This window comes from Terrapene carolina, unplaced genomic scaffold, assembly GCF_002925995.2.
Source record: "Terrapene carolina triunguis isolate 2854851 unplaced genomic scaffold, T_m_triunguis-2.0 Scaffold211, whole genome shotgun sequence".
Taxonomy (NCBI): domain Eukaryota; kingdom Metazoa; phylum Chordata; order Testudines; family Emydidae; genus Terrapene; species Terrapene triunguis.
The window spans coordinates 10,964,496-10,991,002 of NW_020664562.1; the positions used below are offsets into that span (position 1 = coordinate 10,964,496).

Here is a 26,507-nt window from a genome sequence, read left to right on the forward strand (position 1 = left end):
GAAAAACCCCTTAGTGGGGTTTTACACACTGACTCCTACCAGAGCGCTTGTTGGAGCTGGGAGGTAATCTTTGGTAAACTTGTTAGCCTGTGTGTAGATTCCTTTATTGTTTTTGTTATATTTTTTCTGTAATGCTTTCACCTTAAGAATAAATGTGCTTGTTTATAAAGGGCTGTGTGGTAACTTATCTGCAGGCAATTACACTGTTTATAGCCTTCAGAAAGAAGTGTGAACTCTGGACTTTTAGGTGGTCTGGCTTGCTGGAGATTACAATGTAGGCAGGGAACTGTGCAGCCTGGTCAGGAGGAAGAGAGACTCAGGTTTCTGCACAAGAGAGGCGACTGCTAAGGAGCTGATAGCCTAGCGTAACACACTGTAACTCAAAGTGGTATCCTGTAACAACCTCCATGTCCATTATTCATAGATGGTTGTGATATTTCATAGAAAGCATGCCATGTATTGTGTTCTCTCTCTCTCTCTCGCTCTCATATATATATATATATATATATATAAAATTAGTGCGTATGAAGTCATGAGATTTTTCTCTATGGTTGTTATTGAAATATGTTGTGAGTTTGGGAGTCACCCACTACTAGTTCTCCAGTGACAAAAAAGGTGGCCCACACCCAGGCCCACATTAAACAACCATTCATCAGCAGGGGTATTGAAAACAAGGGATTTACAATTATGTAAGAGAGTTACACAAGCATCACAAAATGAGGATTGCTTGACTCTGTGACGCAGAAAGGCCCACCAGGACATGTCTGGGCTGGTATTTTCCAGGCACATGAACTGAGGGAATAAAATAAGGGACAGTGGCATTATGCCTTTACATCTCTCCTCCCCACCTATGCTGAAGGCAACAAGAATGCCAGAAAGACAAAGACTTGAACTGAGGAGACTTGTCCCAGGCTGAGAAGGAAAGTCAGCCTATGTATGAAGAACTGTAACTTCCCTACAACATCTAGTGGGGTGAGAAAAACTACTTGAGTCAAATACTGTTTAGTCTAAAAAGGTTTAGGATTTAGACTACATGCTTACTTTTTATTTTCTTTTGTAACTATCTCTTATCTTTATGCCTACCACTTATAATCACTTAAAATTAGGGCTGTCAAGCGATTAAAAAAATAATCACGATTAATCATGCGATTAAAAAATTAAGCATGATTAGTCGTGTGATTAATTGCACAGTTAAACAATAATAGAATACTATTTATTTAAATATTTTTGGATGTTTTCTACATTTTCAAATATACTGATTTCAATTATAACACACAATATGAAGTGTACAGTGCTCACTTTATATTTTTATTACAAATATTTGCACTGTAAAAAAACAAAAGAAATAGTATTTTTCAATTCAACTAATACAATTACTCTAGGGCAATCTCTTTACCATGAAAGTTGAACTTAAAAATTTAGAAGTATGTACAAAAAAACAATGTGAAACTTTAGCATCTACACGTCCACTCAGTCCCATTTCTTGTTCAGCCAATCACTCAGCCAAACAAATTTGTTTACATTTTCAGGAGATAATGCTGCCCACTTCTTGTTCACAATGAAAGTGAGAACAGGTGTTCTCATGGCACTGTTGTAGCCAGCGTTGCAAGATATTTACATGCCAGATGCGCAAAAGATTCATGCTTCACCCACCATTCCAGAGGACATTCTCGATAAGGATCCAAAGAAGTGTGGACCGACGCATGTTAATTTTCATCATCTGAGTCAGATGCCACCAGCAGAAGATTGATTGTCTTTTTTGGTGTTTCGGGTTCTGTAGTTTCCGCATCGGAATGTTGCTCTTTCAAGTCTTCTGAAAGCATGCTACACATCTCGTCCCTCTCAGATTTTGGACGGCACTTCAGATTCTTGAACCTTGGGTCAAGTGCTATAACTATCTTTAGAAATCGCATATTGGTACCTTCTTTGAGTTTTGTTAAATCTGCAGCGAAAGTATTCTTAAAATGAACATGTGCTGAGTCATCATCCCAAACTACTATAACATGAAATATATGGCAGAATGCGGGCAAGATAGAACCGGAGACATACAATTCTCCCCCAAGGAGTTCAGTTACAAATTTAATTAACATGTTATTTTTTTAATGAGCATAATCAGCATGGAAACATGTCCTCTGGAATGGTGGCCGAAGCATGAAGAGGCATATGAATGTTTAGCATATCTGGCATGTAAATACCTTGCAATGCCGGCTACAAAAGTCCAATGTGAACATCTGTTCTCACTTTCTGCTGACATTGTAAATAAGAAGTGGGCAGCATTATCTCCCATAAATGTAAACAACTTGTTTGTCTTAGCGATTGGCTGAACAAGAAGTAGTACTGGGTGGACCTGTAGGCTCAACGTTTTGCATTGTTTTGTTTTTGAGTGCAGTTAACGTAACAAAAAAAATCTGCATTTGTAAGTTGCACTTTCACGATAAAGAGATTACACTACAATACTTGTATGAGGCTTATTTGAAAAGTACTGTTTCTTTTGTTTATCATTTTTACAGTGCAAATATTTGTAATCAATAATAATATAAATTGAGCAGTGTATACTTGGTATTCTGTGTTGTAACTGAATCCAATATATTTGAAAATGTAGAAAAACATCACAAATATTTAATAAATTTCAATTGGTATTCTATTGTTTAACAATGCAATTAAAACTGCGATTAATCATTAATTTTTTAAATCACAATTAATTTTTTTTAGTTAATCGCATGTGTTTACTGCGATTAATCAACAGCCCTACTTAAAATCTATCTTTCTGTAATTAATAAACTTATTTTAATGTTTTATCCTTACCAATGAGTTTGTCTAAGGTGCTTGGGAAATCTGCTGAGGTTACAAAGGCTGGTGCATGTCCACTTTCCTTTGATGAAGTAGTGAACTAATTTATAAGTTTGCATCATTCAGGAGAAGATCTTGAGCAGTGTAAGACAGTATATTTCTGGGGTGCAGGGCTGGAGGCTTGTGAGATTTGCTGGTGTTTCCCTGTGTATGATTCATGAGTGGCTTGGGGAGCGTTCATGCAACTTAGCTGGGTATGATTCTGCATGCTGATGGCTGAGTGATAACAGCCCCTGGAGGGGTTTGCTGCTTGTCCCTGGCAAAGCATCATGAGAACCAGCCCAGGCTGCAGAGTTAAGGAGGCACAGCGGTCCCACAGCTCCAGGTTGTACCTCTGTCACACCTAGCATGGGTGCTGTTGAGGGAACACTGAGGAAGGAATACTGGTGCAGTTGCCCTGAACTACATACGATAGCAGACAATGTTTTTTATTTTAATCATGAATGTAACAAGTTTTCACTAAAGGCGTTCTCATCTTATCCAAAGAACAAACACAGTTGTGTACAGACAGCAACAGCAGTACAAGTTTCTGCCAACTGCATCACAAATGTGCCTTATCCTGTGTGACTAACTCCTGTTCAGGAAGCACCAGTACTTGTGGTGATAGGATAGACCAGCAGTCAGACAGGTGGAAGCCTAAGTCTCTCAGTCGAGTCTGACAAAGAATGCCAATGTATAAAACTTGATCAGGTTGGACTGAGACTACCAGGAAAAACATATTGTGACTGAAATAGTTATCTAAAGAATAGCTCAATGAAATAATACTTCCTGGCTGCACTGTTGTACTTATAAAACATACATTAATTATCACATCATTATATTAATAGTACTCAATAAAACCACTATTATTGGTCAGTAACAATTTGGAGACTTTAAAAATTTATTAACTTTTTTACAGAAACAAATTCTCATTGCAGCACCCAGCCAGGGTATCTGGGTTGTATGCTGGATAGATGACATGGAACAGCTGCCAATGGTTTAAGACCCACTTCAGAAATTTGCCACCAGTAGAGTGTGTGGGTGGCGGGGGGGGAATGTTGCTACTACTAAATGAACAATTTTATTCATGAAGCATTCCCAAAAAAACTTCATAGCTCCCTGTCTGCAGCAGCACAAATTCCTGCATTCTCTACCATCCTTGATACCAAACTTCATTATGGACATGTTTTTTTAAGGCACATTGATGAGAAAGCGCTCTCTCTCTCTTTGGAGAGAGAGAGAGAGAAAATTGAAAGATTCACAACTCTTTTTATTTTTTTGTATTTATACTACTTGTTTACTGTGTATCTCTCCATTTCAATGTCTGATATTTCTGCACAAATATAGTGCTGCAATGTTTGTGATGCAAACATTGCAAAGGATATGTTTATTTTAAACTTCAGACTAAAAAAAACTCCCTTGGCATCTGTTCCAGGATTCAGGGTGCAGTCCAGACCAGGGAGGGGTTGTGTCACCATATGCCCTGCAAACCTGGGTGCATTACAGTGCTTTGCTGCTGTAGCTCCCAGCTGGGGACATTCTCACAACCAGCCTGTAAGCATGTGGGTCAAACCATATGTGTGCAAGACAGCCCTAGTTCAGCAGCTCCAACCTCAGATGCCTATCTGCAACCCCACTCTGACTTCTTTTAGCCTTAGTTACAACCAGCAGGGTGATTCTCCCCTCCCCCCCCCAACACACTCCCAGTCCCACATTTTCCCAAAACCATGTGCTCTGCAATGTCCAGCTCACTCCTGAACAGTTCAGAGAAATAATGTTTCTTCCTCTAAAGACACAAAAACACATCACTGCTTATTAACTTAACTGGAGTAAAAACACCCTTCCATTTAACACAGCACTGAGTTGTAACAAATTGTAAGGTTGAAATTGTTTGAAGAGTAAACAAGTCTGTAAACAAGAGCTGGTTGGGAATTTTTTGACAATTTTTTTATATTAAAATCAAAATTGTTCACAAAACAGGGTCAGTGTCCATGAATCTTGAAGAATTATTGGAAAACAAAGTTTCAAAACTGTTGAAAAGCCTCATTTTGACATATTCAAAATAAAAATATTTTTTCTAGTTGAAATAACTTTACTGCTATCTAGCCAAAATAAGGTTTTAAATAAATAGAAATGTCAAAATTGAAATGAAATGTTTTGATTGACTCAAACTTTTTTTTTTTAGGTTTGCAAAAATTTGAGAGAGAAACTTTTTGTCCTGATAGAGTATAGGATTTTTTTTTTTTTTAACACTTTGAAAATGTTCACATGATGGGAAACCTGTTTCCCTCCCAGCTCTATTCTGTATAGTGAAAAGTATATTATTAGTTCAGAGGTTTCCAAACTCTTGTCTGTGAATTCGTAGTGGTCTTCAGAGACGTATCTGGTCACATGCTATGGGCTGTACTCCTTGTTTACTTTGCTAAATTGCATTAAAAGAAGCTTAAAAGTACACTAAATGTGTTACTGATATTATTTTTTCCACATAAGCCATTGTTGTAGATTCCACTTATTGCGTAAAGCGATTGTGAATGGGAGAACAAATTGTCTGTGCAGTTGCCAATGGGAGAGGAGGTGGTCTATGAAATAATCTTTATTAAGAGATGGCCCAACCTGTGAAACTTTTGAGAACCCTTGGTCTGGGCAGTAGAGTCCAGAATTGTCATGGTCTGCTGTTAGCATGAAGAACAAAAGGCAAGAGTGGCAGACTACCAGCAAGTACAGGTACAGATGTGATCACATGTAGGCAAAGTTAGTCAATTCCACCTGCTGTAGACTCTCTCCTTTCAACAACTGAAATTGCATGCCATCCTGGTTGCACAACTCTTTAAATTACTCTGCCTTTTGTCACTGGATGTGGAATAATAGCACAATGCATGAGAATTCTCCACTTTCCACAAAAGTACTGAGCTGGATCTTACTCACTATCTCTTTTTGTTCAATCTTTTTTCCCTCCATATAGCTGTTTCTGCAAGGGCCAAATACTGTATTTCTTAGTATTTTAGAATAACCTCAGTGTGACTGTGAGGGACTGCAATGTGATGGTTGGTCTGCTAGGGAAGGGTTAAGAGTGTGAAGAAAGATTATGTACCTGATCCTATTTCTGTTGTAGTTAATGAATTTTGTCCCTGACTTCAGTGGGTCAGGATCAGGCCCTTAGTTGCTATTACAACATATAAAATTTAACATTTGATTAATTAAGCATATAAAACACAGAGAAAATATCCTTTCAAAATAAACTTTAGATTCATTGAAGCAACTTGTATTTGATTTTGTGTTAAGTAGGAGGGATTGTGGTGACTCTCAGATATGAAGTGTGTGGTAAAAGCAAACAGAACACAGAAAGGACAGAAACAACCAATAGTAACAAGGCTCTCTTTTTTTTTTTTCTGCAAAGATTGCATAATATATGTGTGTAGAAAGAAAGAGACTATTGTGTGTTGCAAGAAGATTAGGGGAAGTGATTGCTGAAGTCAGAGAATAAAATCTTTGCAAGGTCAGCTCCAGGAGCAGTTAGTGTTAGAAGACAGAGTGTACATAGCCCAGAGCAACAGAAAGTACCACCTATCATTGTAAATGTGATGGTCTGTTTCTGAGGCACTGAGATGATATTGCTGGGCTATACTGTTCTGCTCCTACTCTGGACATGTACTGCAGAAAAAGGTAAGTTTGTTAAAAAGAAAGACATGATCCTCACTGATACGTTGGGGACAGTCTGGGACAAGTGGTCGCTAAAATATTTTATAAATATAGATAAAACTTTGATTATCATTTTTTTCGGCAGTCTCGGAGTCAAAACTAATTAAAACTGTCTTGCAGTAGTCAGTATGCAGTATCTTATAGTAAGTGTGATGTCAACTGTGTATTTGGCTACATTTTGCTGTAGTGCCCAATGCTATTAAACTGAAGTTCAGCTTTTTCACTGATTACTGTGCTTAGAAACTAGAGCCAAGAAATCCAATATGTTTGTCAGCTTAATATATAAATTTGTGTTATAATTGTTGAAAGCTAACATCTACAAATTGTGAATAAATAAAAATCTCCTGTAGAATGAATAAGGTAAATATTACATACAATATTGAAAAAGTTACAAAATCCCTTAACCAAAAGAATTTTTTTTATTTAATTACTGTAAGTCATTAATAAGTTAAACTGCAAGAATACTATTTGCTGTATTGACTGGAATAGGTGCTTTCAAAATACGTATTTTGAAAATCCTGGTTGTATGGCTAGATGACAGAGAAATAAACTTCTTGTCCATTAAAGGGGCAAAGTTTTTGTATGAAAACTTTCTTTCATTTTTTTAGTTCCAACTGTGTTCTCCCTATATTTCTTTAGTAGCCCTCTTGACATTTACTGTAACACAGATCAATTTCTTATGCCCTAAGGCTAACAATCTGCCTTTTTGTTAATTTTCAAATGGTTTCCTCTGTAATATAAGACTGTGTCTATACTGTATGATTAGGGTGTATAATAGTTTAATATACAATATGCCTTCTATTGAGGAACTGTACCTGCATTTGCATTAGAAGGGTCTCATTGATCCATGTCTCACTTCTCTGATCACTTTTAATTTTTAATTACATACATTAATTACATAATTACAAATTACATACAGTCCTGAGCTTTTAGTCACCTAAGCAATCTCAGTGATTTTATGTGGGACCTTGCAGCTGAGTAAATATTGCAGGATTGGAATCTAATATTTTTCAGATACCCTTTTCTCTTTCAGAATATTTCAGTGGGATTGAGTTTTAACTGGAAAGTCAGTAGGCAATATCAATGTTATTATTGCTATTATAATTTAAACCAAACAATTATTTATTAAAATGTATAACTAATATACTACTTTACAAACCTTTTACTAAGGTCTCAGTTGTTTCAAAGTAGTGTAAAAATATCTTTGAGTTTGAAAAAAACAAAGTGGGTCAAGTTTGGCCTCCTTTTTACACCCATGTAACATTCCTCAGATAAGTGGGATTGCAAGGGCGTGTAAATGAGGCAACATTTGATTCAGCAGGACAGATGTTACTATTAAGTTTTACTGTTGTAAATCAGGGGTAAATCCGTTTTCTACAGTGAAATGATTCCAGATCTACAACAATGTAAACAATAGAATAATTTGTCTTAGAGCCCTTTACTAAAATGAATTTAAAACAAAAGTGTCACCCATCCATACAATTGACACAATTAGCAGAGCACAGACTATGCCTTTAAAAAAACAGCTAAAGTCCCAGAATTTATTTTCTATTTTCTTTTAAATATATTTTAAAATCATGGTTAGTAAAGTTCTTGCTTGAGCAATAAATAGATCATTGTGATGAGTGAAATCCTATCCCCAGTGAAGTCAATGCAAAACTCCCATTAACTTCAAAGTGGCCACGGTTTCTGTCAATAAGTATAGACATTAGAGTTTAGATTCCCCCTGGCTTCTGTTAGTGTAAACCAGGAGTAATTCAATTTAAATCAGTGGAATAGCACCAGTTTGTGAGTGGAATATCAGCCTCTAGAACTTCATTCTGAAATCTATTGGATGGAATAGACTACTGGATGGAAGCTCTACCCAGACCGCTCACTTGAAACTTGGGAGCGGAGGTTGAATTTGAGAGTTGTCAGTTGGCTCGTCAGGAGGATGGGATCATGATCACACACAAAGGTTGGAGAAATAGACTGTGATCAGGAAGGGAAGAAGTACTGGGCTTTATAGGTTTTCCCTCTGGTCTGGGAGTAAGAAGTAGAAGGGTTACTGAAAACTATTTTTATGTTTATGTTATATTTACTCTGGTTAAATAAATATTTAGGGGTTTACCAAACCCAGAAGTTGGAGGCATAGTCAATTGAGATCTTTTGAAAAAAATCTGAAGAGTCCTCAAAATAGAGTAAAGAAAAGCAGCCAGGATTATCCAATATTCACAGGTAAGTTTCCTGAGAGGAAGCTTTGAGGGGTAACAGGGCTGTACCAGTGACCCAGAGACACCAGTTTTGAACAAGGTGTATGCCCAGGAAGGTGCAGTTCGTGACAACCTGTAAAGTGGGATCAGAGGGTAATGCCTTGTAGAATGTGGTGTTGGAGAGCTGCCTAGCAGCCTCTTGTTCATATTCCGACCTATTCATGATGACAACAGCACCTCCTTTGTCAGCCTTTGTTTCTGATGTCAGAGTTCTTTCTGAGGCTGTGGATGGCACTGAGTTCTGCATCTGTGTTCTGAGGTTATGGGGCAAGTGATGCTGCTTTTCCACAATTTCAGCCCGTGCACGTTGGTGGAAGCACTCTATGTAGAAGTCCAGTCTGTTGTTTCGACCTTCAGGAGGAGTCCACCCAGAATCCTTCTTTTTGTAGTGTTGGTAGGAAGGTCTCTGTGGGTTAATATGCTGTTCAGAGGTGTGTTGGAAATATTCCTTGAGTCAGAGACGTAGAAAATAGGATTCTAGGTCACCATAGAACTGTATCATGTTCGTGGGGGTGGAGGGGCAGAAGGAGAGGCCCTGAGATACGACAGATACTTCTGCTGGGCTAAAAGTATAGCTGGATAGATCAGCGATCCAACACCACATTCTACAAGACATTACCCTCTGATCCCATTGAGGGTTACCAAAAGAAACTACACCATCTGCTCAAGAAACTCCCTGAAAAAGCACAAGAGCAAATCTGCACAGCCACACCCCTAGAACCCCGACCAGGGGTATTCTGTCTGCTACCCAAGATCCATGAACCTGGAAATTCTGGACGCCCCATCATCTCAGGCATTGGCACCCTGACAGCAGGATTGTTTGGCTATGTAGACTCTCTCCTCAGGCCCTACGCTACCAGCACTCCTAGCTATCTTCGAGACACCACTGACTTCCTGAGGAAACTGCAATCCATTGGTGATCTTCCTGAAAACACCATCCTAGCCACTATGGATGTAGAAGCCCTCTACACCAACATTCCACACAAAGATGGACTACAAGCCGTCAGGAACAGTATCCCTGATAATGTCACGGCAAACCTAGTGTCTTTGTCCTCACCCATAACTATTTCACATTTGAGGACAATGTATTACCTTCAAATCAGCGGCACTGCTATGGGTACCTGCATGGCCCCACAGTATGCCAACATTTTTATGGCTGACTTAGAACAACTCTTCCTCAGCTCTCGTTCCCTAATGCCCCTACTCTACTTGCGCTACATTGATGACATCTTCATCATCTGGACCCATGGAAAAGAAGCCCTTGAGGAACTCCACCATGATTTTAACAATTTCCACCCCACCATCAACCTCAGCCTGGACCAGTCCACACAAGAGATCCACTTCCTGGACACTACAGTGCTAAGAAGCGATGGTCACATAAACACCACCCTACACCGGAAACCTACTGACCGCTATACTTACCTACATGCCTCCAGCTTTCATCCTGACCAAATCACACGATCCATTGTCTACAGCCATGCTCTACAATACAATCGCATTTGCCCCAACCCCTCAGACAGAGACAAACACCTACAAGATCTCTGTCAAGCGTTCTTACAACTACAATACCCACCTACTGAAGTGAAGAAACAGATTGACAGAGCCAGAAGAGTACCCAGAAGTCACCTACTACAGGACAGGCCCAACAAAGAAAGTAAAAAAATGCCACTAGCCGTCACCTTCAGCCCCCAACTAAAACCTCTCCAGCACATCATCAAGGATCTACAACCTATCCTGAAGGACTATCCATCACTCTCACAGATCTTGGGAGACAGGCCAGTCCTTGCTTACAGACAGTCCCCAAACCTGAAGCAAACACTCACCAGCAACCACACACCACACAACAAAAACACTAACCCAGGAACCTATCCTTGCAACAAAGCCCGTTGCCAACTCTGTCCACATATCTATTCAGGGGACACCATCATAGGACCTAATCACATCAGCCACACTATCAGAGGCTCGTTCACCTGCACATCTACCAATGTGATATATGCCATCATGTGCCAGCAATGCCCCTCTGCCATGTACATTGGCCAAACCGGACAGTCTCTACATAAAGAATAAATGGACACAAATCAGACGTCAAGAATTACAACATTCAAAAACCAGTTGGAGAACATTTCAATCTCCCTGATCACTCGATTACAGACCTAAAAGTCACAATATAACAACAACAAAAACTTCAAAAACAGACTCCAACGAGAGACTGCTGAATTGGAATTAATTTGTGAACTTGACACCATTAAATTAGGCTTGAATAAAGACTGGGAGTGGATGGGTCATTAAACAAAGTAAAACTATTTCCCCATGTTTATTTTTTCCCCCTTACAGTTCCTCATACCTTCTTGCCAACTGCTGGAAATGGTCCATTTTGATTACCACTACAAAAAGTTTTTTTCCTCTCCTGCTGGTAATAGCTCACCTTAACTTATCACTCTCATTACAGTGTGTATGGTAATACCCATTTTTTCATGTTCTCTCTCTCTCTGTGTGTGTGTATATATATATATATATCTTCCTACTGTATTTTCCACTGCATGCATCCGATGAAGTGGGTTTTAGCCCACAAAAGCTTATGCTCAAATATATTTGTTAATCTATAAGGTGCCACAGATACTCCTGTTCCTTTTGTGGATACAGACTAACACGGCTGCTACTCTGAAACTTGAATATAAATGTTAGTCAAGTTTCAGAAAATTAATGTTTCATAGCCTGTTAATTAAGAAAATCTAACTATGTAAAATATTGTGAGAATGATTCAAATAGTTGCCGTTAATAGTAGGTTATGTGCAATGTAAGCTTTTACAGTAGCTCTTATGGAGACTATAGAGAGAAAATTACTCGAATAGATAGTTACTGTGCTGATGAACTGGCATCATGGTTAATGGGGCCAACCATGAAGCCTACCAACAGCATGTATATAGAGAGCAAATGGAATTGTGAGCAAGATCAATTTGGGTTTTATATTTGTTGTAATAAAAACATTATATGTAGCCTTTTCTTTATAAACATGCTTGAAGTGGGATTTGAATATGATAGTGTCCTGTGCGTGATACAATCAGTCGTGCATTGGTATTCTATTGAACTCCAATGCTGCTTAAATGTTCTTGAAGTTGCTAATGAAAGAGACTACAAAAGCAGATGATATGGGCAGGGAAGATTAGAAAAGTTAGTGCTATCCTTAATGAAAAAAATAATCTTCGTGAACATAGAGCTTTTGACTATGCCTTTCCCATTCTGAGAACTCAAAGTGCCATGAGCTTCTCTGAAATATACAATTTCTGTAAAATCTGAGAAATTCTTGGTCTCCTTTCAACCCAAGTTTTTTCTAGGAAATCCTAAAATGTGCCACTTCATTAAGGCTAGGGGAAAATAAATTGCACCAGAATCTTACATAAAAGTCACACTCTGAATTAAATGATATAAAGAAAACCAAATCTAGAATCACGTGCAACCATTGAAATGATCATAATGAGATTTATTTTAATTTGTCAATAAAAACAATATTGTCAAAGGTGTCATTTATTAAAGAAAAAATGAAGCAGACACAAGTCTATTTTCCCTTTGATGTAAGCATGCACAATAAATTTCTCATAGACACGAAGAGAAAATTTCACTACTTAATGGAATTTATACACTAAAAAATGGAAACACTTAAGTCCACATTCTATCCTTCTCACCACCTATTTGAACTTCAAGGTGACTACTTGGTGCACAAATGTGTTATAAAGATGCATTACAGATGTATGAAAAAAACTGAGGGCCCAATGGTTTTTATATTTTAATGTTACTACTGCACAAGCACTCCTGCAGCCAAAATGTTGCTATTTAGTTATAGAACTATTATCATTTATCCATTCAAGTGAGCAGAACTGTATGCAAAGGTCTGAAACGAGAAGAAAGAAAAGATACCTTTTTGAGAGAAAGCAAAGATGAGGAATACATTTCACTTAGCTGTTGGTATGTAATAATTGCTAGTGATTAATCAGGATATCAACCCAACATATTATTTAAAAAAGGAGGGAAGCAAAAAGTTAGCGCATTAAAAAAGCAAATGAGTTTTAATGGGTCTTGCTAGTTACTCTGAAAGTCCCAGCATCTGGTTTTTGATAGCATGTGAGCTCCCTCTAGTGGGCCTAGAGTAATACTTTTACACAGTTGTATGCTTTAGTTTTACAGACTTGTTCTGTAATAAATGGTTCTCCTGGTTTTGCATAACTTTCTGAGATTGTGTTCCTTACACAGCTATAGGCATTCATATTAGTGAATTATAAATATTGAGAGGTAAAGGAATTTTTGGTGCAAATAAAATGAAATTCATCTCCTACATAAAGACAGTAATTAGGATTTGTGCTGCAGAAGTTCAGGGGCACCGGGGAACTAAAATCTACCACTCCCAGCTGTTGCCAGGGCAGGAACCCATAGTGCAGCTTCCTCCTCCCACCCCAGCCTAGCAGCGACATATTGTCCCACTTGCTTAATTGTTCATTGGGTGTCTCCCTTCTAGTCAGCACCAGGACAACGTCCAACAGAGGGGCAGCATGGAGACCCCATTATATGGCACTCAAGGTGTACCTTCTATTGCTGCCTCCAATCTGCATGTGGCCTCACCACTTGAGTGGTGCAAAGGACCTTGCACAAACCTTCCTGAACTCAATGAATCTCACTGGGAGTAAATTCCTTATGACTGAACATTTTGCTTGCATTTTGTTTTTTCTACAGAAGTTTTTTCTTCTTCTTGGTGATTCAAATCATCATAAAGAGTCTTTTTTAGCTATAGCTGATTTTCAGACTGTGTTCAGGTCTTTTTATCTGAGAATCCTCCATTGTGTGCGTGTTCCTTAAAAAAAAAAAAAAAAAGTGGTGCTGCTGTTATAGTTATGCTGGAAGGTGTTAATGGTTGTCAAAAGGCCTTTTGATCTATAGACAATCACAGATCTTTGGGTGTCCTAAACACCCTCCTAAAACACCCTTTTATGTAGTGATATCTGGAAACAATAGTAGGGTACCACCCATGACAGTAGGCTGCATGGAGAAGCCTGAGAAGTGGTGAGCCAGTTTGCCTGTGACTGTTTTCAAACACTGGGACTATGGGATTGTTTGGCAAGCTCTGTGAATGTTAGGGGAGGAGAAATCCAGCAGACAAGAAAGAGCAGTAGTGAATGTGGTCCAGTCATATCTGCACTGAGAACAAGAAATGTTAGGTCATTGGTTGTATTGGGGACAATTTCCTTTTACATTTTCATGTATTTTCATGTATTCTATGCAATTTTTTCCTCACTGTAGATTTTTCTTGTGTGTGTGTGTGTTTTAACCTCTGTGAATCATTGTATGGGAAGGATTTTGTTTGTTTTACTGTGGATTTTTTTTTGGGGGGGGGGGGAGATTGAAGAATGTCAGACCTCTTATGCTTGTTTTTTAAAATCTTTAAATGTAGCAGCCTCTATATTGTTTTGTTGCCAGTACCGATAAAGAGCATGTGACTTAGAGAGTCAAAAAGTAAATAAAAACTCTTGAGCAAGAGAAATAATCTAGTGGTTTGAGTATGAACCTGGCAATCAGGAGCTTCTGAATTCAAGGGGTAAAATTTTCAAAACACCCAAGTCCCATTTTCAAAAGTAACATAGGCATTTAAGATCCTATATCTCTTTGAAATCAATAGTAGTTACAGTCCACAATGCTGTAAAATAGGATTTACTCTCCCCAGTACTTTTGAAATTTGACCCTGAGTCTTCATGTCTGTTCCCTCAGAAGAGAAGGCTACAAGCAGGTTAGAAACAAACAAAAAGGGTCTAAATAGAGCAAAGTGCAGAACTCACAGAGAAGGTCCCTTTCGACTTTGTGACAGTGGCTGCACAGCTAGAACTAGTAGCCCCTAGCAGTTTAGTTTGCTTCCTTTTATATATTCTACAGAGCCTAGTGAGCTCTGTTTCCTCAATCTGCTAATTCTTTTCTACTTCCACATGTGCCCATACTGATGACCCCAAGCATACAAATATCATGAGTTGGGCCTCAACAAATCATAAGATGTTAAAAATAATAAATTTGAGGTACTTTTTATTTGCCTTCTAGGCTTTTGAGCCTTTAGGGTTCATGTTTTCCAGTCTTCTCCATAACCATGAGGGCTAGAAACTTCACAAAAAGTGAAAACTGCTATTCTCATGTAATCCTATAACTCCAGGAGATCAGGCTTTAAGGGCAACACCAAATATGAGATTTGAAATGAAATTCCAAGAGCTAGCAACACTGGGAGCTCTGCCTGGAGCCTCTGGGGTTTTCTAGCCCTTCTTATTTCATTCTCATTGTGCTCAGGAATATCATACTGGAATAAATGCAAACCACTTCCCCTTATTGTTCATAGTCTGGGTTATACTTTGTAGAGAAGTTATTTTCCTGGACACAGCTTAGGAGGCATTGTAAGAAGCTGTAGGGAAGGGAATGTGTGCGTATTGATTGACCTGAAGAAAAGTGTCATGACAGACAAAAATCTGGGACAGAAAACAAAATGATTGAAGGATGAAGAGGGTGTGATATGGATTTCTGGAATTTAGTTATTCACCAGTTCTCTGTGAACACAAATAGTCTCAGTATTGGAGGGAGTGGGAAGGTTGGGACTCAGATTGAAGAAGAAGAGGTGTGGCGAAGCTAAGGGAGGGGATTTGGAAAATTGGGTCAGTGGAAAGCAGGAAGTTGATGTCAGACAGTGATGGGAAGTAGTAGCAGGTATGGAGATTAGAGCTGCAGAAGTAGAGGTCTTGGGAGTTGGGGGTATCTTTATCCTTTTTTCCTCTGGTGGTGGGAGGGCTGGCCTGGGGGAGCTGTGGTTGAGGGAGAGAAGACAGTAGGTGGGGTCGCTTATGTTGAAATCAAAGCAATTATCTCTGTTCCCACTCTCCATACTATGCATCTACTGTCCCTTTTATGTATTGAAAGATAATTATCCCCAGTATCTAGATATTTATTGTTTCACATTTGATTGATAATTTTGGTTTGCTTAGGGATATGTACCAAGTTTTTCCCATTCTATTAAAAATCAGGTTAGTCTGATGGTGTCCAGTTTGTACGTTGTACATTGGCCAAATCGGACAGTCTCTATGCAAAAGAATAAACGGACACAAATCAGATGTCAAGAATTATAACATTCAAAAACCAGTTGGAGAACACTTCAATCTCCCTGGACACTCAATAACAGACTTAAAAGTGGCAATTCTTCAACAAAAAAACTTCAAAAACAGACTCCAACAAGAAACTGCAGAACTGGAATTAATTTGCAAACTGGACACCATCAAATTAGGCCTGAATAAAGACTGAGAGTGGATGGGTCACTACAAAAACTAATTTCCCCATGCTAATTTCCCCCCCCCCCACTGTTACTTACACCTTCTTGTCAACTGTTTGAAATGGGCCACCCTGATTACATTAGCCTCATTACCACTACAAAAGTGATTTTTCCTCCTGTTGAGAATAGCACACTTCCACTTTAATTGAATTGTCTTGTTAGCATTGACCTCCCCACTTGGTAAGGCAACTCCCATCTTTTCATGTACTGTGTATATATACCTGCCTACTGTATTTTCCACTCCATGCACCTGATGAAGTGGGTTTTAGCCCACAAAAGCTTATGCCCAAATAAATTTTTTAGTCTGTAAAATGCCACAAATACTCCTCGTTGTTTTTGCTGATACAGTCTAACACGGCTACCAGTCTGAAACCTTTCAGTTGTCCATGATCTTTCTAAACAACTCTGTGTGGCGATTACGATCAAGAAGCTGTACTTGCTCGCTCTCAAATCTCATTCTTCCTTTTGTTAACATTATTTTTGGTTATTTACCATCTATTTTAATAATTATTATTCTCATTTACTTAATTTCTAGATTGTGAAACTCCACCTCCTAGAAGAACTAAGGAAATACTTACAGGAACCTGGGACAAGGCATCCTATCCACATGGTACTTCAGCAATTTACAACTGTCGACCTGGGTACATAAAACTTGGTCGTGTGACATTTGAGTGTACAAATGGTGTGTGGAAACATCTCCACCCATACGTGGAATGTAGAAGTAAGTATCTTTGAAAAATGTGCATATGTTCAACTGAAATACTTTCAGTCATTTTCCCTTTTTCTTCAGGTCAACATTTAGGGCGACATCACAAAGTCCTCACTTGGGCAATGATGCTCATTAACTTCAATTGGAGTTTTGTTTGTAATAAATCCAAGATTTGGCCCCTAAACTTTAGTGAGAAAGAAAATTCTATTAAAAATCTTTTTTATTACTACAATGATTTACAATACAGACACCAAAGGTACAGATAGACGATTTAGCAAAGCAGTTTTTTTTAACAGTTGTTCAAGGTAAACATAGCTACTTCATAGTAAGAAATAACTAGAACTGAGCAAAATTCAGAATTTCCATCCTATGGGAAATTCTTACATTTGAACATTTGTTTTTGTCATAAATTAGGATGAAAAGTTGAAATTGTGAAATTTCACAGAATGGACATTTAAAAAAAAATTGGTTCTGAAAACATTTTATTTCAACAGTTTTGATTGAAATGAAACATTTTCGATCAATTCTATTCAAATTGCATTTTACCAAAGCGATGCATTGCCTCATGGGAATTGATGTTCAGGACCCTTGATACCTCCATTTTTTCCATATAGGCTCCCTGACCAGACCACAGCACTTATTATCTACTGAAAATCATGTGACCTCCATATTGCAAAATGCCTATCAATCAGAGAGAAATCCACATTGCATTATGGGAGATGTAGTGCTCCAGGAAACATGGCCTGCAGGAGAGAAGCAGGACTCAAACAACTACATCTCCCATTATATAACGAATTCATAGAAATGCAATTTAATGTTTTATTGACCTGATTCAAAACTAAATGTTCTGGGTCAGTTCAAGAAATTGAAACATTCTAATTCAGGTTGAAGTGACCCACAATGAAATATTTCATTTAAATTTTCCTAGTGGAAAATCGAAAATGTTTGGAAAGATCAAGATTTTTTTTCCAAAGAAAATATCAATTTTGCAGAAACTGCATTATCCATCAGAAGGTCATTCAGACAGAAAATTCCTGACCAGCTCTATGAATAATTATGTCAGATTAACATCTACTGTAATTTTGAATTAAAAAGTAAACTTCCCATAAATTTTACCATATGTTCTTTCAAGGCTGATGTTGTAGATATCATATAATCATTTAAAAGAGATTATGTTTGTAAAGCTCATTGAAGAAGCAAAGTGGTCTGAATAAAGACTAGCTCTCTGAAGGTCATTAAATAGTGCTTGTTCCAAGAATGAACATGGCCAGCACTTTTAGGAAGGGGTCCCACGATTCCTTTCCTTTTGATTACATGCTCAAGTGACTACTTCTCTCTTCACTTGGCCTTCCTTTAAATCTGGAATCAGTTATCTTCTCTGAGTCGTCCAAATATGCTTCTTTCCCAGATAGTCTACATCGCCAATCAAAATATCCTACATGTAGCAAAGTTAATTTGACATGAAGATCATTAAGAGAAAATCATAGATGCTAGGACCAGAAGGGATCATTATGATCATCTGGTATGACTTCCTCCATAACCCAAGCCAAAGAACACAACCCAATAATTTCTGCATCAAGACCATAATTTCTGTTTAAGATATAACATTGATTTAAAGATTGCAAGTGATGAAGAATCCACCCTGTCCTAGGTAAACTGATCCAATGGTTAATTTACCCTCATTTAACTCTTTTTGCCTATTTCTAGTTTGAATGTACTTAGGTTCAACTTCCAAACATTTGATTTTGTTATGCCTTCTTCTCTTAGTTTAAAAAGTGGTTTATTATTGGAAATCACTGTCCCAGTGAAGACACTTGTAGACCACAATCAAATCTTCATTTAATCTTCTCTTTGATAAACTTAAATAGATTGAGTCTCTTTAGTTTCTCAGTCAGGCATGTTTTCCAGATCTCTAATCATTCTTGTTGCTCTTTTCTGAGCTCTTTACCAACATCGTTTTTGAAGTGTGAACACCAAAACTGGACACAGTATTCTAATAATAAACAGTAAAGAAATCGGAGGTGAAAAATTATGCAGAATAGCTACAGAACTAGAGTAAATGGTTCAGAAACTTAGCCAGTGAGGCCCTGCTCTTAAATATGAAATAAAGGGTGATGTGAGCTTAATCCCATTCCCTCCCTCCTTTTTTCCAGGAACAAACCAAAGACACTCTTTTACTATAGGCTTTTTGCCCTTCCCTTTGGGATGTGCACTCTATGAAGGATCTCTCTTCTATGTACAAGTCAATTGCTTCTGTGGCTGCTTCCACAGATGTCTCCCACCTGCAGCTCTCTCCTGCTTAGAGCAGACATCAGAGAAATGTTCTTGAGCAAATAGATTTATTAACTGGTCATAAGTTTCTGCCCCTTTACTTTTTGTCATTTTTTTTTCAAATAATCTACCATTTTATGAACATATTTCCTGTGACTTAACTTGTCAACCTTTTAAAGGTTTATAAACTTTGTGGTATGCCTCTGGTGCAATTTGAAACCTTTTTGACACAGACAATTTTAAAATGTCATACTTCATACTCTTATTTACATCCATATAATTAAACACCTTCAAAGTTTTACCATTCAGTTTGGAGAGTAAGATGGTCATTCTCCAGTCAACAGAGTTATGTACACTGCAGATCCTTTCAAAGGTGGTTAAATATTCTTCAGTGCAATCAGTCTCCCTGTAACTAGCACACAGTTTGTCCCAGCTGTGTGATCCCTGGTGAGGATTACACGTGGGCTGAAGGATCTGCTTTTGTAAGTCCAGTATGCTCAGAGCGTGCTGCCTGCCATCTCTTTTTCTTGCCTCTTCTCCTTTTCTTTGACCTCTGCTTCTTGGGCTTCAAAAATTTTGTCTTCCAGCTCCAGTGCTCTCTGCTGTGTGGCTTCCACTGCATCCCGTTTATCTTTGGCTCCCCACAGATGGTTCCTTCTCTACTTTTGTCACCTCCTAGATGGCCAACTCCAACTTCATAGCTGTTTCATTGAGAGATATACCTATGCATAACTTACCTTGTTCCATGAGTGAAAATCTCAGTTTCTCAGTGATTTTCTCTTCATCTAATTCATGAGCTTCACATTGCTGCTCCAACTATTGCATATGTAGTTTGGAGTATGTTTCTTGTCTACTCATTTTATACTGCACTCTATTTCCTTACCTGAAATAAACAGAAAACAGCAATCCATAACCTTTTTCTTCATTTTTCACCCTTCTCACGTGTGACTATCTCAGTATGTAAGCAAACTGGGTGTAGATCCTGCCTTATTACTCCACTGTGGTGCTTCCCAGGGGTAGGGTTGTGAGGCACCTCACTACCACCTCCCGTTAACTATGCCTATCAGGGTGCAGCTTCCTGACACCACTAGCCACAGGCAGAACGAGCACTCTTCTCTCAGCCTATGCAGGCTGCGCTGTTCCTCTTCAGGTTAGTGATAGGCATACACCAACCCCCAAGTCCTTCAAGAATCTGCCTGAAGCATCCAGGCCAAATCCACTTGACACTCCCAGAACTCCCAGATCCTCTATTCCAAAAGGAACAGACCACAGCTTACCAGTTATACCACAGAATACAGTTCTGCTTAACACACAGCACTTAAGTTTGTTCATAGAGAAAGCATTTTTAAGTTTATTTAACAAAAAACAGAGTTTCAAATGATAGCAAGCTGAAATATTGGAAACAAAGGGTTACAGCTAAAACAGAATCATAACACACATAATAGAGCCCAGACTTAACGAACATGATACTCTTCTGTCTAGTGATCTTTACATCACCCAAAGTTCTTCTCCCAGGATTAAAAAACTTGTCTGTCTGTGATCCTTATTTCATGAAGCAAACCCTCTGTTATCTTACATCCTAGATGAAGAATGTAGAGTTAGTCTCTGTACCTACAGTTGTAGTCCAAAAATCCATGATTTCCTGCTGTAAATTCCCCCCTCTGAAGATTTCATAATCCCATCATTATCATTTAGCTCAGACTGTAAATGGGCATTCATTGTGGACTATACAATTCTCTATTTACTTACAGACTGCTAGATAAACATTTTCTGCCTGAAATAAACTTGTTTTTCAACTTCTGGTGACTGACTCCAACTCACAGGCCATAAGAACATAATTTTCTGTGTGTGTGTGTGTATAAACACCTTACATATTATCCATACATACATTTTGCAGTGATCATGATGACCATTGTGACACAAGCTTTCAGTAGAGACCTTACATGACACGCTTGTGCAAACTAGTAGGTAGATACCAGACCAAGGGGGATCCCTGTAATCCTTATGTACACCGATGCCCTCTGCCAGATGGCACCAAGAGGTCCCTGGGTCACACACCCTTCTATCTTAAGAAGTCCTTGGGCTCCAGTTTGAAGGGTAACCATTCACCTGGGGTCCCAGCCTGTCACTGTAGGAGTGTATTTATCTTCTCCAGAACCAGAGTGCCATCTCTCAGCCAGGTATCGTTTCATGAAAAATGTTTTTCATATAACTCAAGCTCCTCACTGCTATAATCTGGGAATTTATGACCAGGTATTAAAAAACTTCATTAGCATGCTGGAATTTACCATATCCCTCCGTTAAAAGGTCCAATGCATAATTATAGTTCTGTCTCCATGTATCACCTATGTAACAAGCTGTACATGTAATTTACTTGATTGACTTAATAATGCATTTATTTTCCTCCTAATATACATGTATGCATATTGAAGCATTTCTAAAGAGCCTTTACCTCTTTGAAAGAATCCTTTTGAAAGTGTGCAAGGAAAAGTTTTAAATATCAGGTCAATAAACCTTGTGCCTTAAAAAAATATTAACAAACTGGGACTTTTCATTGTGTATTTGAATCTGATCGTAGGTCTGACAAAGCATCCACTTTTAGAGCAGAGGCCTTTAGAGTATTAACAAATATTTTATAGAGTCAGATTCTTTGCTGTTTGTCACTCAGAAAGCAAAAATTTGGATAGTCCCAGTATTTAATTCGCCAGCATTATGGTTCAGTTTTCAAAAGCGCTCAGCATTCAGCTACCACTGAAATCAATGGTAAAACTCCCATTGACTTTAATAGGAGAGAATTAAGCTAATTCCGAAAGCTTTTGAAAATCCCACCCGATATAGCAAATACAATTCCTATCTGACAGTCAAAGTTACCTCCCTTTACAGCACTGTAGAAGGTTTATAAACACATTTTCCTTTTTTTTCCATCCCCCCCAGACAAGCCCTGTGGCCATCCTGGAGATATTCAGTTTGGTTCCTTTGAACTTACTGCTGGAACAGAGTTTGTATTTGGTGCTCGCGTTGAGTACAAATGTGATGAAGGGTAATGTTTTTTTGTTATTCAGTATACTGGTAGCACTAGAGCAGGTCAATATGGGGTGTAAAAGCTAATGGAGTAAGGTGTTTAGTTATGGCTTTGCGATTATTTTATTTAAGTCTGACAGATTTACATTCTGTTAATATTTTTAGATTTCTATAGTTAGAAGTGGTTAATGATGAAACCTTTATTACATTAAAAGCACTTTGGGTTTCCATAAGACTATTTAACATAACTCTTTAATCTTGTACCTTCAAATGTACTTCTGTAGCAGAGTCAGCCAAACTTTGTCCTCCTGAGGACCACACCTAATTTGCTTAGACTGACTGCAGCTGATCTCATATTTAATATGGAGATCCAGGACTCAGAAACTAATGAACTGATGAAGCTTTGTTATGGGGCTTAGTGGGTCATATCAGAGGCCTGATTTTCAGAGGTCAGCACTTGTGAAAATCAGGCCCCGACCTACAAGCCAAACATTAATCATTCCTGTTCTATAGTAATTGCAGAGGTTTTTTTTTTTGCAAATAACGACTTTGTGGTAGACTCAGTAACTACATTCATCATGTGCTTTCACGACTAACTATAGCTCTCTAGAAAGAGCTTTAGTAAATTGAATAAAAAATCTTGTATATAGTAAGATATACTCCATTACAGTCTGGCTGTTTTGGACTGCTCTGGCAATGCAAAGCATCCATAAACTTGGTTTAATCTGCCATTTTCACCAGGTTTATGCCTCCTTTGTGCTTGAGGGTACCAGTGAACTGGGCTTAGAAGTTGCAATTCTCCCTAATGTTGTGAGACCACAGTGAATTACAATGGCTTCTATACAGAGGGCTGAGCCAGAGTTTAGCATTAGCAGATCTCTGTAATAAAGAAGCTTCAATGAAGCTTTACTTCTGCCACTTAACATTTTGCTACTGTGAGCAATAGGAAGTTTAACAAAATGGAGAAGGAGCCCAGTAGAGACAGTATTGTTTCCTTCTCCAGGCGAATATTTTGGGTTAGTTTATGTATTAGAACAGGGGAAACTATTTATATTGTTTTAACTGTAATAGCATCACATAACCTGTTAACATATAATGCGGCTGTATTTTAGAGTTTTATATTTTGGTTACAATTTTTTTGGTAAGTTATCAGATGCTCAGCCAAAGAAATTTCCGTGAGTGTCAGGCAGATGGATGGAGCAATGAACTCCCGCACTGTGAAGGTAAATGGAGTCTACAACATAATCTTTTTTTCAAACTGATTTTTATTTAATATTTGCCTGCCTAAAAACTGTTTAGGACCTGACTGTGATATCTTTGCTCACATTGATTAGTACCTTTCTCTAGAGCCCTCTGTGGGACTATTTAAATTCCGCTCCCGTCCTGCCCTGCAGTACCCACTCCCACCCTCTCTTGAATTATTTCTGGCATTTTTATCCTGCTCCAAACCAAAAAAAATCTTAGATCCCCACAAATCCCACAAGAGAGGGGAGGGAGATAAACACATATAGGAAAGAGAAGCTCAAACAAAATATATAGCAATTTCCCAAATAGGCTACTCTTGGTAAACTGACAAGAAATGTAGTGTTTTCCTCCAAATTTCCACAGTCTGTTTTTTTTTTGTTTTGTTTTTTTTTGCCCACCCAATCCCGCCCACAACAAATACATTTTACTTTTTCCCACTATTATGGCAGTGTGTCCTGCAGGACCCGCAGGATCCCAGTCTGGCTGCAGGGCTCTACCTTACTCCACATGTAGTCCTATTGGTTTCAGTAGTATTACTCATTCGGCATGATCAAGGATGTCACAATCTGTCCTTTAATGTTATTCTTAGATAATCTCCTTCTTAATTTTGTTCTGTAAAGCTTTAATATTTGTGGGGAAAGTGTTCCATCATACAATGAATCCATATACCCCCGTACAGTATTTGTGTTATGATGTGAATGTGACTTTGGCCAGTAAGAATTGTTATTATTTATATTTCTTTAGTGCCAAATTTTTAAGGGTTTCTCACCAAAGGAAAAACATGACTGCCTGTGAATGTGTGCACTAATCCTGCATGATTAAAAATTTATAAATCTTTATAGATTTGTTTGAGGAACCCTGAAATAGGATGCAAAATCAAAGACTGGGCAGATGACTGATATACTGGAGAAAGTTGGGAAAAGAAAGAGCTGGAGGCAAAACTCTGGTCTCAGATACACACATACTCTCCCATTAATGTCTATGCAAACATCCAAGGGTGGAATTTGGCCCCATCTAACGGCTTCCTTTGTAATAAGGAATATTTGATCACATATATTTATTCTTTTTCTTGGGTTAGTGCAGTTATGGGAAATTAGAGATATGGCATGGGCCAAACTTTCTGCTAAGATAAATTGTGCTCACTTATACCAGTGATGAATGTAGTCCAATATCTTTATCAAGGATTTTGAGCTAATAACTGTGAACTGATGGATATGTTTTGGTCAGTCTGCAGTTCTCTACAGTTTTCCAACTGATTAGACTGTGAGCAGATGTAGTCTTGGCATAAGCAAGAGCAATTAACGTTGACTTTTAGCAGGGCTTGGGCTCTGAGTGCCACTGGACACATTAATTGGGCCCCCATCTATCACTCAAGGCAATTCTAGATGAACACTCTGTCTGCAACCAGGACGAATGCACAGCCGAGTGAGGAGACTCCATGTACCAACTTTCTCTGGTGTCTCTCAGTCTGACTTTATACCATATTAGTCACTGTGGTATCTGAGTATGTGATAAAGCTGAATTTTGCATTTACTATGTAGTTTACTTATAGTATTTTTTCAATTGTTCTGTATTTTAATGTTTATCATAAAATCATAGGACTGGGAGGGACCTCAAGAGGTCATTGAGTCCAGTCCCATGCACTCATGGCAGGACTAAGTGTTATCTAGACCATCCCTTAAGGTGTTTGTTCAGCCTGCTCTTAAAAATCTCCAATGATGGAGATTCCACAACCTCCCTAGGCAATTTATTCCAATGCTTAACTACCCTGACAGTTAGGAAGATTTTTCCAATGTTCAACCTAAATTGCCCTTGCTGTAATTTAAGTTTATTGCTTCTTGTCCTATCCTCAGAGGTTAAAGAGAACGATTTACCTCCCTCCTCCTTGTAACAAACTTTTACATACTTGAAAACTGTTAGCATGTCCCTTCTCAGTCTTCTCTTCTCCAGACTAAACCAACCCATTTTTTTTTTCAATCTTCCCTCCTAGGTCATGTTTTCTAGACCTCTAATAATTTTTGTTGCTCTTCTCTGGACTTTCTCCAGTTTGTCCACATCACCCAGAACTGGACACAATACTCCAGTTGAGGCCTAATTAGCGTGGAGTAGAGAGGAAGTATTACTTCTTGTGTCTTTGCTTACAACACTCCTGCTAATACATCCCAGAATGATTTCTTTTTTTGCAACAGTGTTTAGCTTATTTTTAATGCTGACCATTTTGTTTTACAATATAGTTACAGAGTAGGCCTTAAATTATAGCTTTATTTTTACAGTGAGCAAGTGTTTACCAGTAAATGCACCAGAAAATGGAAACATCCTTGTAGCTGGTGTATATGAGACAGACCAAGAATTTTCCTTTGGCCAAGTTGTACAGTTTGAATGTAATAAAGACTATAAACTTTCTGGATCTAAAGAAATACATTGCTCAGCTGATGGACATTGGAATGCTGCTGTACCTACATGCATAGGTGAGAAGAAAATTATCTTTTAGTTTAGTGAAATTTCTCTTTAGCCAAAGTGATTTCGAAGGTACTGTTGAAGCTCTTATCATGGCACTTACAGATTCCTAGAAATTGATTATTCTATAGGAGAGTTATGGAACGAGCAAAATATTTCCAGTGACAATAATTACAGTACTTAACTGATGTATTCATCTCCATTGCATGATATGTGTAAAGGAAGTAAAATAATCTAGGGAAATAGAAAATTTAGTCATAATAGAGTCTTCTAGACATTCCCCAATCTTCACTGAAAAGTTAACACTGATGATACATAAGACATTATACATGAGTGAATAAATGGAACAAGAAAGTCTTTATAGCTGAAAATATTCATTAATTCTTTGCATATTCTAATACTATCTATCCTGTTGACAGTAGATCAACTAGATAGTTGGATTTTTGGAGCCAAAACTGGTAGAAAGGAATGAGATTAATTATATTCCTTCCTGTATATCAAACAGAATTGTAGCCTAATTTCCACTCAAGTCCACCTGACTGTCCTGTCTCCTAGAACTGGAAGAGACCTTGAAAGGTCATCGAGTCCAGCCCCCTGCCTTCACTAGCAGGACCAAGTTCTGATTTTGCCCCAGATCCCTAAGTGGCCCCCTCAAGGATTGAACTCACAACCCTCGGTTTAG

General features: G+C 38.2%; 1 protein-coding gene across 1 annotated transcript; it reads left to right on the plus strand.

Annotated features, from left to right (window-relative positions):
• Nucleotides 1–6,260: 6,260 nt before the first annotated feature.
• LOC112117764 (complement factor H) lies at nucleotides 6,261–25,859 on the plus strand. Its single transcript, XM_026655748.2, has 5 exons — nucleotides 6,261–6,492; nucleotides 16,658–16,843; nucleotides 22,037–22,142; nucleotides 23,270–23,346; nucleotides 25,642–25,859. Exons 1-5 carry the CDS (start codon nucleotides 6,435–6,437, stop codon nucleotides 25,857–25,859), a joined length of 645 nt encoding a protein of 214 aa, XP_026511533.1. The 5' UTR covers nucleotides 6,261–6,434.
• Nucleotides 25,860–26,507: the final 648 nt, after the last annotated feature.

Excerpts from the sequence above, each read along its gene's own strand:
- LOC112117764 (XM_026655748.2), top strand. The coding sequence starts at position 6,435 with ATGATATTGCTGGGCTATACTGTTCTGCTCCTACTCTGGACATGTACT. Across the intron at positions 6,493-16,657 it reads GACATGTACTGCAGAAAAAG|ATTGTGAAACTCCACCTCCT; the intron begins GTAAGTTTGTTA and ends CTTAATTTCTAG. Across the intron at positions 23,347-25,641 it reads TGAACTCCCGCACTGTGAAG|TGAGCAAGTGTTTACCAGTA; the intron begins GTAAATGGAGTC and ends TTATTTTTACAG.